The sequence below is a fragment of the Denticeps clupeoides genome, chromosome 5 (assembly GCF_900700375.1).
Source record: "Denticeps clupeoides chromosome 5, fDenClu1.1, whole genome shotgun sequence".
NCBI classification, from domain to species: Eukaryota; Metazoa; Chordata; class Actinopteri; order Clupeiformes; family Denticipitidae; genus Denticeps; species Denticeps clupeoides.
The window spans coordinates 33,624,504-33,637,643 of NC_041711.1; the positions used below are offsets into that span (position 1 = coordinate 33,624,504).

The window sequence follows — 13,140 nt, forward strand, 5'->3', positions numbered from 1 at the left end:
AGACCTCTGCAATTCTCCCTGACATGCTGTCAATCAACTTCTGGGCCAAATCCTGACTAATGATGACCCGTTCCTTCATAATCAGTTCTTGGAGTTTTGTTTCTCTACCACAAGTTCTCAGTTGGATTAAAGTCCTTGTTCTTCACCTTGTTCATACAACTGTTCTTGGATGGTTGGGAGGGTATTTTGGTACCATTCTTTATTCATGGCTGTGTTCTCAGGCCACTCCCTTGGATGAGAAGCAGATCCACACATGAATGGTCTTAGGATGCCTTACTATTGGCACGAGACAGGACTGATGGTGGCATCACCTTTTCTTCTCCAGACAATCAGTTTTCCAGATGCCCCAAAAATTCGGAATGGGGCTTCTTTTCCACTTCATTGTAAAGAAGCGTCCTACAAATTGCACTCAACGCACCGCAATTGCCACAAGCTCAGTGCACAAAATTGGTGTGTTTTTCTAAACTCCTGTTAAAGAGTTGTGTTGTAGATCTCTGGGCACTCAGAGACTGATAAGATCAACTTCTCCTCCATTCCCTTTGTGTGTGTGTTGAAGATGTGCAGATCAATCCAAAATATCAACAATATCGATTACGGTTGAACGATTTTTAAGAAAACTCAAATCACGATTTATTTGACAAAAATCGTCATTGTGATTTAATTTGTGATTAATACACATAATATAAACTGTAGCATAACCGTACAATATGAACTGCACTGTAACCAGCAGTGAGAGCGAGCGTCCTTGCTCGCTTTTAAGTGGGTGTGTCTTTAATATAGGACACATCTGATTGGTGAGCATGACTGTCTATCATCAGCGCAATGTGATTGGACATGGGGGTGGAGGTGGGGGTGATTATTTGCAGATGGAAGCCATAAAAAAATTGCCAATCTTCCTCGGCCTGGAGCTTCATGCATGATCTCAGTTTGTAGAGTTTCAGTGATCATGAGAACGGTGTGGAACCAGCCCAGAACTACATGGGTGGAACAATGATCTCAAGACAGCTGGGACGTAGTTGAGTTGAGTTGAAGTTTATTGTCATATGTACAAAGTACAGGATACAGAGCACAATGAAATTCTTACTTGAAGACCCCTCCCACGCAGACAGAACATAGGACATGATACACAGAAGACATAGAAGACAAAGTGGTGCAGCAGCAATAAATAAGTCACAGAAGGCTAAAGTGAATAAAGTGAATGTGCATGATTTAAAGTGACAGTGCATAATGTTAAGAGCCAGTTACTGTGTGTTGAACAGCCTGATGGCTACTGGGGTAGAAACTGTTCCTGAATCGTGTTTACATTTATAGTATTTATCAGACGCCCTTATCCAGAGCGACTTACAGTCAGTAGTTACAGGGACAGTCCCCCCTGGAGACACTCAGGGTTAAGTGTCCTGCTCAGGGACACAATGGTAGTAAGTGGGATTTGAACCTGGGTCTTCTGGTTCATAAGCGAGTGTGTCACCACTAGTCTACTACCACCCATTGTGCGTGTGTGAATTAATGGCAGGAAAGTAAAAAGTGACAGTGCAGGATGGCTAGGGTCCTTCAGGATGCTCTTCATTTTCCTGAGACAGTGTGTGGTGTAAACGTCCATTATTGCTGGGAGTGGTGTGATCCTCTCAGCTGTTTTCACCACCCTCTGCAGAGCTTTCTTGTCCTGAGCAGCGCACCTGTAGAAGCTGGTAAGGACAGAGGTGGATACCCCAGCCTTCTTTAGGCGTCTGAGGAAGTGGGCTTTTTTGGTGACCGCTGCTGTGTGTTCTGAGGACTTGAGGTTGGCACTGAGGGTGACCCCAAGGAGCCTGAAGCTGCTGACCCTCTCCACAGCACCTCCTCCAATGTAGATAGGGAGATGAGCTGTATTCTACCTCCTAAAGTCCAAAACCATTTCCTTGGTTTTGCTGACGTTGAGAGAGAGGTTGTTCTCCTGACACCACTCTGTAGTCACAAAGAAAGAAAAACACACCGCGAAGGACTAAAATCCTGCAGCCCGCAAGGTAACCCTGCTCAAGAGAGCACATGTACAGGTTTACCACTGAACATCTAAATGATTCAGAGGAGAACTCAGAGGAGAACTGGGTGAAGGTGTTGTGGTCAGATGAGACCAAAATTGAGCTCTTTGGCATCAACTGAACTCGCAGTTCAGTTGCAGGAAGAGGGATGCCCTCTATGACTCCAAGAACACTGTCCGCACCGTCAAACATTTAGGTGGAAACATTGTTCTTTTGGGGGTGTTGTTCTGCTAAGGGGACAGGACAGCTGCACTGCAACAAAGAGAGGATGAATGGGGCCATGTACCGTCAAATCTTGGGTGAGAACCTCCTGCCCTCAGCCTGGGCATTGAAAATAGGTGGTGAGTAGATGTGAAGAGGAGTGGGACAAAATCCCACCTGAGATATGTACGAACCTTGTGGCCAAATACAAGACATTTTCACAAAAGATTATTTAATTAAAGTCAATTTCAGTACTAAATGTTACTTCATTTATGAAAATGCAAATAATTTTTTCTCTACTGTGAAATGCATTTTCTGGATTTTTTGTTACTGTTGGTCTCTCAATGCTCAAATAAACCAACCACTGAAATGATAGACTCTGTCACGTGAGTCCATCCACGTGACAACACGGAGATGAGGTAACGTGACTCCCATAAATTGACAAGATGGCCAGCTGCTCAGTCATTGATTGGAATTTGTCAACTCAACTTGACTCTTTGTCCACCTCAACCAAGTAAGAATCATCCTGTTTGTCTCCTCACCTCTCAACTCTTCCCCAATTCAACACGACAGTCAACATTCGTGGGGTTTCGCGGCTCACGTTCACATATTAACCTACCTGACTGATCATTTCAAAAAGTTGAAATATTTTCCCTGACTGTGAATACCTCTGTTTTTGGCCATTGTTCCTATTTTGTGTATGTTTTTCAGTAATGCATTTACTAAGTTGTGCATGTGTGCCTTGAGCCAACCCTCATGCCGTTTTAGCATCTTACACCTGCGCTGCAGACGGAAAGTGGAGGGACATCCAGAATATTGGCGTTCCTCCCTCATGTTCCCCAGGTACATTTACATTTACATTTACATTTATGGCATTTATCAGACACCCTTATCCAGAGCGACTTACAATCAGTAGTTACAGGGACAGTCCCCCTGGAGCAACTTAGGGTTAAGTGTCTTGCTCAGGGACACAATGGTAGTAAGCAGGATTTGAACCTGTGACTTTTTGGTTCATAGGTGAGTCTGTTACCCACTAGGCTACTACCACATTGTAATAGTAAATGCATTTTTTAATTGTTGATTTCTTTGTTCATTAATATCAAGCACCATTCTTAGACATATTTCACAGTGAAATGAAGACGTTGAGTTATTCATCACACGGCAGAGCTTACTGTGGGATTCTGTGTTTGTTTGTGAGTACAGTATGTGGACGTCCCACAGTGACAACTAGTGTTCACCAGAGGATTATTGGAGGTCAGTGGGCTACTCCTGGTTCCATACCATGGCAGGTTTTCCTGACTGTCCCATATGGTCGTGGGGGAGCAGCAGTGATTGGGAGCAGATGGATCCTCAGTGCAGCTCATAACTTGAATGATGTATTGCCGGAACATGTCAGGGTGGGTAGTGAATTTTCCATTATTGTTTCAGTTGAATGTGAAAAAATTGAAGTGATTGTCAAACACAGCACAGCACACAGAGACACAACGAAATGTGTCCTTTATTTTAACCCATCACTGTTAGTGAGCAGTGGGCAGCCATGACAGGCGCCCGGGGAGCAGTGTGTGGGGACGGTACTTTGCTCGGTGGAACCTCGGTGGAATATGCACCTTTGCGGTTCAAGACTCAAACCGGCAACCTTCTGATTACGGGTCCATTTCCTTACCTGCTAGGCCACCACTGGCCAGTAGTTATAATTGTCAGGCTGTTTTAACTGGTAATGCTCATGAAGAGATGAACCTGTCGTTTCAGATTTACGTTGGGGACAACGACATTCTAAAAATGTTGGAGTCACCTCCTTTCCAAGTGGAGTCTCTTCATGTCCATCCTTTGTACAACAATCCTAAAGAAAGAAACTACAACCATGACATTGCCTTAATTAAACTCAAACAGCACATCACGTTCAACACTAACATAATGCCACTTTGTCTACCATCACGTGATCATCAGTACATCCCAGATACGTATGGGTGAGAACGGACTTGCTGCATTACATTTACATTTACAGTATTTACCTTATCCAGAGCGACTTACAATCAGTATATACAGTACAATCATTATATATCTTTAAAATTCTGTAGAATCATTTAATAAAATTAGTGTTTTAGTTTTTATTATTATTTTTTGCTAAGAATAAAAGTTTTCGTTGCCTTTCTCTTAGGTTGGTATCTGGATTTGGAACGACAGAGGACAAAAAAATACCCACGAAGCTCAGATTTGTTCGAGTGCCTCTAGTAAAGGATGACGTATGCAGGAAGTCTATTGAAAAAATAACAAATGAGACATCTGAGGATTATAAATTTACTGAGAATATGTTCTGTGCTGGATTTCCTGAAGGAGGCAGAGACTCCTGTAGTGGAGACAGTGGAGGTGCATTTGCTCTAGAAAATAACAACCAGTTTTGGGCAGCAGGGATTGTTAGTTGGGGCATTAATTGTGGTGAAGCTGGAAAGTATGGAGTCTACACCCGTGTCGCTCAGTATTCAGGATGGATAAATGACATAATGGAGGGAAAATGTAAGTATTTACAAATTGGACTATTACATACACCAACTTTTACTATAATCCCCTAGTTTATGTAGATCTCAGACTTTGTGGCCAACAAAACCATCATTAATATGGAGAAATTTCATTAAAAACAGTAAAAAGTAGAAGAAATCCGCAAGTAAACTGCTTTTCTGTAGAAAAATAAGATATTATAATGTCCCTGCTCTGTTTTATTCTGCTCCCTGTTATAGATGTTGACTGTGGAGAGCCTGGAGTTATACTGAATGGGAATGTGACGTTTCTCTCTTTTTCTAAAAAACAGTATCTATCGGTCATTGAGTATCACTGTAATGAGCCGTATTACACTTTTCCAGGTCAAAAAAAGGGTAAGAGATGATGGAACATTAATGAAGTGCCATATGTGTTTTTTTCCAGCTGAATATAGAATTAATAATTTTGAGTTGCAGTGACATTTACCTGCGCATCAGATGGGAAGTGGAAAGACAGTAACAACAATGACATCCTTCCCTTGTGTGTGCCTGGTAAGTATAGAGTGTGAAATAAATAATATTGTTGCTAAACACAAGAATATTCACAAAAATATATAAGTCTGTGTGTGCGTGTGTGTGTCAGTATGTAGCAGTCATGAACCAAAGTCAAATGGGACATTTCCTTGGCAAATATCACTGCATATTCAGGGAACATGGAAAAAAGGATTTATAATTGCAGACAGATGGGTTCTAACTGCAGCCAGCAACTTGGGTCTTGAACATTCACCCATAAGCCCTGAACAAGTAAAGGTAAGTCCTCATTAAGTATTGGTTTGTGTGAATTGTGTGTAATGATAATGTTAATATAATAATGAGAGGTGAATAAGTAATCTTTAAATGCGAAGGACCTTTTGTGCGAACTAAAGTATCAAATGAGAGTTTGTGATGTTCTTATTTTCACCCAACACAGATATACTTTTTAATTAAATTAGAATTATTTAGAAATTGAAGACAGTGTTCTAATTTCTGTTTGTTTTTAGCTGTATGTCACAGATTATGCGTTTGAGGTAGTATCTGTACATGCTCATCGTCTGTATGGAACCAATTCAGACCACCAGCATTTGAATAATAGCATTGCATTGATTAAAGTCAAGAAACCCTTCATATTTACTGCCACAACTATACCACTGTGTCTGCCACGGGAAGCAGCTAATAATGATCATGGGGGGTAAGTTTTCTTTCATATTAATAGATTAATATGAAGAGTGGTTCTCAAGTTAAAGTGTTTGATCTCTGGTGTAGAGCAGCATTTCTCAAGCTTATTTGTCCAGGGGACCAGTCATGTCAAGCTTTTTTTTCAACATTCTCTCTGTGACTGAGAAAAAGCGGTCCGAATTTAATGTATAAAAAGTTCCGAGTTTTAACTTTCTTAGATACACTGTAAAAAGCTCCTTGGACCACTTTGGTTAAATCTTGACCACCAAATACCAAGAATATCCAGCAAAAGCTGCAGGTTTGGAGATGCTATGCCATCCAACCATCACAATTTGAACCATTTCCTTTTTTTCTGCACCAACCTTCAGCGCCCATCATGCAATTTACTCACTTTTCATGACACTTTACAGTTGTTGTTCGTTTTCTTCTTGCAGCATATTAAAAAAAACATTTTCTATCTGATAAAACCCACCAACTACTAGGTGATAATCAGTGTTATTATAGATATACAGTACAGGCCAAAATTGTGGACGTGTTTTCTTTATCTTCATGACCATTTACGTTGGTAGATTCTCACTGAAGGCATCAAAACTATGAATGAACACATGTGGAGTTCTGGCCTGTACTATACAGTACCATGTAATGGAGAACTGTTTAACATCTTCCCCTCAGCCAAAAATCAGATGAGAGACACAGAATCCCTCTACTGGATCAAGAGAAGTGCAGTTCACTTCTCGGTGGTTTGAACACATTTGGTGATGGAGCATTTTGCTCTGAGCTTCATGAACAGGGAGGAAACATCAGCAGCGGTGCACCTCTTGTGCTAAAGGACGATGGGAGATTTTTCGCAACTGGGGTCCTCATCTCAGTTGTCAGTAGCAACGATGGGAAAAAGTATGGAGTTTACACCCGTGTGTCTCAGCACTTGCACTGGATCAACAAGACAATGGTGGAAAACTGTAAGCATTCACTGGAGTCTGATCCCAATTATTCCAATAATTTCTTACTGGGTAGCGAGTACAGTTTTCCAATCAGAAACTGTAATATTAATCTAAAAATGATTAACATGAGCTAATAACTACACACATGATAATAGTGTGATGTCATATGCTCCCTCATTATTGTATATAACAGACTGTGAAGCTCCACATCTTCCAGACCAGGTGCTTCAGCTTGAGCTCACGGATCCTTCAGTAAAATATGCTTTCAAGAGTGAAATCCAGCTGAAGTGCGAATCTGAATACTACCGTTTGGAAGGAGAGGGTATGAGTATTCATCCTGAGACATGCTTCATTTGGATGATCTTTTTAAAGCATTTCTGCACTACTTGTAATGTCCCTTGTATTTCAGAGAGGTACATCTGCAATCTCAATGGCAGATGGCAGTCTGTGAATGGACAGTCTGACTGGCCCATGTGTGTTCCAGGTGCTTCTGTCTTTTTATCCTTTCTTTTTCCATGCAATTGTCAGCACTGTCAGCTCATGCTTCCTCTGTCTGTTCTTAGTTTGTGGGTTGGCAGAATCCTTTATCTTCAGCCACGGGAGGATCCTTGGTGGGAGAGAAGCACGTCTTGGAGAAGTTCCCTGGTATCTCCTTTCGAAGGAACCAGTAAGGGCAGGAGCATCACTGATTAGTGATCGCTGGGCCATCACTGCCGCTTCAGCAGTAGATGGTCATGAGGACAGAGACCTCATCTTATATGGGGGTATAGTCGATGGTAGCACAGCTGGGTTAAGAATGTTAAGAAGTGAAAAGATCGTTATGCATCCGAATTATGAGAATCACCAAAATGGCCATGAACGTACAAACTACGACAATGACATTGCGCTAATCAAACTGTCAACCAGGGTGAAACTTGGTCCCAATATCGTCCCTGTGTGTCTCCCAGAGAAGACCGAAGAGCCAGTGATGCAGGGCATGATGGGCACAATCGCAGGGTTTGGAGCGTGGGAGAGGTCACGTAGAAGTAGGAAGTTGCGCCATGCAGCCGTGCAGGAGTACAGTCGGCAAAAGTGCGAGGACACACCGTATAATCAAGAGGCCAACAAACCCATGAATTTCACACAAAACATGTTCTGTGCTGGTCTAGAAGGAGTCGATAGTTGCCAGGGGGACAGCGGAGGTCCGCTGGTCCAGCCAATGGTCAGTGCGCGGAAGACAGGACGTCCTTATCGGCTAAAGGGCATCATCTCCTGGGGCCCTGTATGTGGAAGAAAAACCTACTACACCAAAGTGCAGAACTACTTAAACTGGATAAAGGAGACCATAGACAGCGATGACAAAGTGGGACGTTTGTAGAGTTTTCATTGCTTTAGCAGTTTAATAAATACTAAATGAATAAAATCTAGACTTTAAAATGCTTCTAGAGCACATGCTGGATTAATCATGTGGTTATTGGACATGACATTAACCTCTTTATATTATAATCCACCTGAGCACCAGTATTGTTCAGAACGTTGCACTGCCATGTCGGGATTGTTTGAGTCTTTGCTTTTACCATTTTCCTTTTGACAAGAAAGAGAAGAAAATATTTGCAGTTGTGGACTTTAACGGTTGCTTCTGTCTTGACACCAAGGACGGGGGGACGCAGGCGAGGGGCTTAAACAAGGAACGGGGAAACAGGGAACGCTCACATAGGGGGACACACTCACTCGCCATCTCAAACCGGACACCAGAGTCACACCAACTCCAACGAGACATGCGGGCGCGGCCTGCTCTGGGTCTGCCCTGCCACCACACACGTCACTCTCACACTCACTCTCATACCACCCGCAGTGGCGGATATGACCGGACCGGAAGGCCGGTGCAGGTACTCCTTTAGAGGAGGGAATGCGGGTATTCGGGAAGGGGCGGGGCCTGCACGCAGTGATCATGCTGGATGCCGGGGATGATAATTCTGGTTAGACCTGGACAGTTTTTTCAACTTTTTACAACCAAGTAATGTGCTATTGTCAATCTGATGTTAATTAAATGACAAAAGTACAATTATTGAAGGCTGTTGGCGTTACTTTTACCTTGATTATAAAATATATTGCCAGGGCATAAAGTAAAGTGGTTAACAGTTAAAAACAATAATGGCTGAATGAAAAGAAGCCATTCATTTTTTATCTGACTCACTGGCAAATTGTTCAAATAAGATATTTAATTTAAATACTTGTCTGACCAATATTTTATTTTTCTGTTTGCAATTGCAAATTCTGGGAGTGCATTTTGTATGTTATTTTTTAACCACCATCAAACCAATAAAAAGAAGGTGCCAAAGCAACAGAGATATATTGCCTTGCATCTTTATACTCTGTATTCGTTACTGTTACTGTTTTTGTATTTAATGTTATTCTTATGGGTCAGAGAGTAACGTAATTTCAATTCTCTGCATGTCCTGTACATGTGGCAGAATTGACAATAAAGTTGACTTGACTTGACTTGACTTGATCTTCACTGGCCAGCTGACATAAATTCTCACACACTCACCTGCTGGAGCTCACCACCCCCACACACACGCTCACACGCACACACACACACACACACACAAACACTACACACACACACTACACACACAAACACTACACACGCACGTACACGCTCATACACACAAACACTGCACACACACACTACACGCACAAACATACGCACGTACACGCTCACACACACAAACACTACACACGCACGTACACGCTCACACACACAAACACTGCACACACACACTACACACGCACGTACACACAAACACTACACACTACGCACGCACGTACACAAAAACTACACACACACACACTACACACGCACGGACGCACGTACACGCTCACACACATAAACACTACACACACACTACACGCACAGACACACGCACGTACACGCTCACACACATAAACACTACACACACACTACACGCTCACACACCCACACACACACACACACGGCGACCATCTGCGCATGCGCAGCCTCCCAAACCGAAAGCGGCGCGGCGCGTCTGGCTGTCCGGCGGCGCGCAGCCTGAATTCGGACGAACGGACAAGCAGGAAAATATCATCAAGCGCAAATATCACCATCTGGCAGCGCGTCTCCTCCTGACCACGTTTTACTCACGTTTTATTCCCCTCGTAAGTTGTGAAATGTGAACGCTGGTCGTAGAAGATACGAAATTCAAATCAAAAGCGAAAGTAGGTGGAGAAATATTCTGAAAACATCGTTGATAGAATTTATGCGTTTATGAGAGCCACTCAATGGGAATAAAACTCTGTATATGAAATATCGTTCGTTTGAACATGATTGGACTCCTCATCTTGGGCTATTTATTCCCATCAGCATACGGTAAGTATGTCTCACGTCCTGTCCCACGGTCCTGTCCCATCTTGTTGTAGATTCATTGCATTAATTTGACTTTGTGGTTTTGTGACAGCGCTTGACGGTGCAGATGTAGTGCTGTCCTGCTCCTACATAGAAGAGGGTGGAGGGATGGGAGGAATGGGTGGAGGGAGTCTCTTCACTCGCACCCCTGCCACGCTGGTTATCAGGGACATAGAAGTCAGTTCCGACCCCTCCCTGGAAGCGGTGACCCCATTTAACCCCCCCAAAACCCCTAATCCTGAAGACATCATCTTTGAAGTTAAAGGTCAGTGCATACATATAATATCTGGTCATTTATTTTAATACAAAGACTTCATCTCATTCATTAAGACCACTTTCCAGCAAAGTATGTTGTTTGGGGGCTTCCCAGGGTCATCTGTGGAGATCCCAGACGCGGAATCTCTCCTCCATGCCGACTGTAATGAGCAGGAGGTGATGTGTGAGATAAGCCACTATGTCCCACGTGGCTCCGACCCACAAGAAGAACCGGTTTATTTCATCGGATCTGTGCAGATGGAAGGAAGTGGCATCAGCTTAACTGTGGTTCTGCGGAGGCTTCCTGTGGAAGAGGCCGGGTCCGACACCCCAACTCTGACACAGAGCAAGTTAAAGGTCCCACTCAGCCCGACAGGAACGCTGCTCACGGAGGGTACGGCCTGCAGATTTGTTGTCATCGGATTCGGTTTCATCTTATTCCAAAAGAGTTCGTTCGTCCGTTGGTGGTAGCAGAAGACCAAGGGCGTGCCAACGCTTTCTCTTTCTGATCTTCCCAGTGGCGTTCGTGGTGTTCTCCCGAACGCAGTCCGTCACGTGTCCACTGGGGGGCGCTGCGCGGCTGGACTGCGGCTTCAGGCAGCAGGACACGCCCCCAGAACAAGAAGTGGGCCTTGAGTGGCGGCTGCAGCACAGGGGTCATGGGCGCAAAGTGCTGGAGATGAAGGCCGTGAGGGCGGAGACAGAGGAGGGACCTTACGGTGTGTGCTACACGAATCCGGTTTTTAAAATTTGGTTTCTAATTCAGCGTTTTTTCCTCGTTTTATAATTGGCTGTGTCGTGGCCAGTCTCGGCAGAGCGAGGCGGCTCGAGTGCGGATCCTGCTGTGCTGGTCGAGGAGGGGAACGCATCTCTGACACTGACGAAGCTGGAAGTCTCGGACGAGGGGACGTACATCTGCACCGTCAGCTCCGGGGTGTTCCAGACGCAGCAGGTTGTGCAGTTGCACATCACCAGTGAGTCTGCGGCGCTGCATGTGTGAATGCTGCATGTGGATGCTGCGCTGGGTGGCTCGATGCTATGCTGTGTTCACTCGTAGGACCTCCTGAAGTGTCCCTCTCAGAGGAACGGGTGGTGTTCCAGGATGACGCGCCACAGAAGCTGAGCTGTCACTGTAAACGCTACTATCCTCTGGACGTACAGGTTTGTGTTTTTTGGACGTCCACCATTACAGCTCTCAGTTCTCTGAACAACAAGGTCAACCTGTCATCAGTTTTAACTCTGACTGTATTTCCCATTAATGAATATATCAGACCATATCATACTTATTCATAAAGCACATAAAGGAACTGACCAAAGTTCTGTAGATTAAAATAAAAATAAGTTGTTAAATTACCAGGAACAGGACAGACGTGGACAAAAAGTTCATAAAAAATAAAGAATAAAAAGAAAACAGAATCAAATAAGAGAAACAGGCAGCAATTTGAATTAAGGAAGGGGTTGAATAAAAGAGAAAATATTTAATACAACATATTAAAAAGAACTGTGTCACACTGGTTTAAAAGCCAGGGTGTGAAAGTGAGTTTTTTGATTGACGGCGCCTGTCTGACACTGAGTGGCAGGTCATTCCGTAGGAAGGCCCTGTCACCTCTGTGCTTGTAGTGTGACCGAGGGACAGACGATAGTCTCTGGTCTGAAGACCTGAGGGAAGGGGCTGGAGTGTAAGGACGGAGAAGGTTTATAGGCCTGTGACCTGTAACGTATTTGTTCAGGAGGAAATGATGATGCGTGACCCCCACTCCTGCTGCAGGTGGAATGGTTGTCCCAGGGCCCGTCGGAGGCGGAGCCCACTTCCCTATCGGAGGACATGTCTCTCTCCAGCCACCGGCAGCACAGTGACGGGACGTATTCCGTCACATCTCACCTGACGCTGCGCTCGCCGCGACACCCTCCTGGCTCGACCATTACGTGTCGGGTCTCTCATCAGGCCCTGGACACACCCGTCCACCTCACAGTGACTGTACACGACCCCGAAAAGCGTAAGATCCATTTACAGTATTTACCAGACGGCCTTATCCAGAGCGACTTACAATTAGCAGTGACAGGGACAGTCCCCCCCCGGAGACCCTCAGGGTTAAGTGTCTTGCTCAGGGACACGATGCTAGATGCCAGGGGTGGTATACTCCAGATGCTCCAGAACATGCACATACTGCGTAGAATGCGTCGCTGCACTGACAAACTAGATCCAGCATTGTTACGTCACGCATGCACACCGTTTTACATCCTACTGTCTGTCTGTCTGTCTGCCTGTCTGCCTGTCTGTCTGTGTCCAACAGATGAGCTCTATGGGATTATCGTGTCTGTTCTGGTGGTGACTGTAGGAACTGCGGTTTTCTACCAGGTGATGAGATAGGTACGTGACGTTAATGTTAAATGCTTTTAATATTAAACTGTACTTAAATCTGCAATGAATTTTATATCTTGAAAAATGACGTTTAATCGTTCGATTGAATTACCAGATGCAGGACTCCCTGGAGGGGAAAAGGCGCTGTTCTCTGTGTTCTCTACAAAAATGGCTGTATCAACTTTATTGATTTTTAAATATTTTAATAAGATTCATTTTTTGGGAAAGAAAGTTTAAAACAACAAATAAAAGAAGACGAAAACCAGTC

General features: G+C 44.1%; 2 protein-coding genes across 2 annotated transcripts; both read left to right on the top strand.

Annotated features, from left to right (window-relative positions):
• The first annotated feature begins 7,279 nt into the window (after positions 1-7,279).
• Positions 7,280-8,206, top strand: LOC114790712 (calcium-dependent serine proteinase-like). Its single transcript, XM_028981002.1, has 2 exons — positions 7,280-7,292; positions 7,413-8,206. The coding sequence occupies exons 1-2, from the start codon at positions 7,280-7,282 to the stop codon at positions 8,204-8,206; spliced, it is 807 nt and encodes a 268-aa protein (XP_028836835.1).
• Positions 8,207-9,854: 1,648 nt separating this feature from the next.
• On the top strand, positions 9,855-13,137 carry tapbpl (TAP binding protein like). Its single transcript, XM_028980579.1, has 9 exons — positions 9,855-10,219; positions 10,308-10,520; positions 10,626-10,904; positions 11,029-11,229; positions 11,317-11,484; positions 11,568-11,671; positions 12,279-12,507; positions 12,805-12,881; positions 12,988-13,137. Exons 1-8 carry the CDS (start codon positions 10,174-10,176, stop codon positions 12,879-12,881), a joined length of 1,317 nt encoding a protein of 438 aa, XP_028836412.1. The 5' UTR covers positions 9,855-10,173; the 3' UTR covers positions 12,988-13,137.
• The last annotated feature ends 3 nt before the right edge of the window (positions 13,138-13,140 follow it).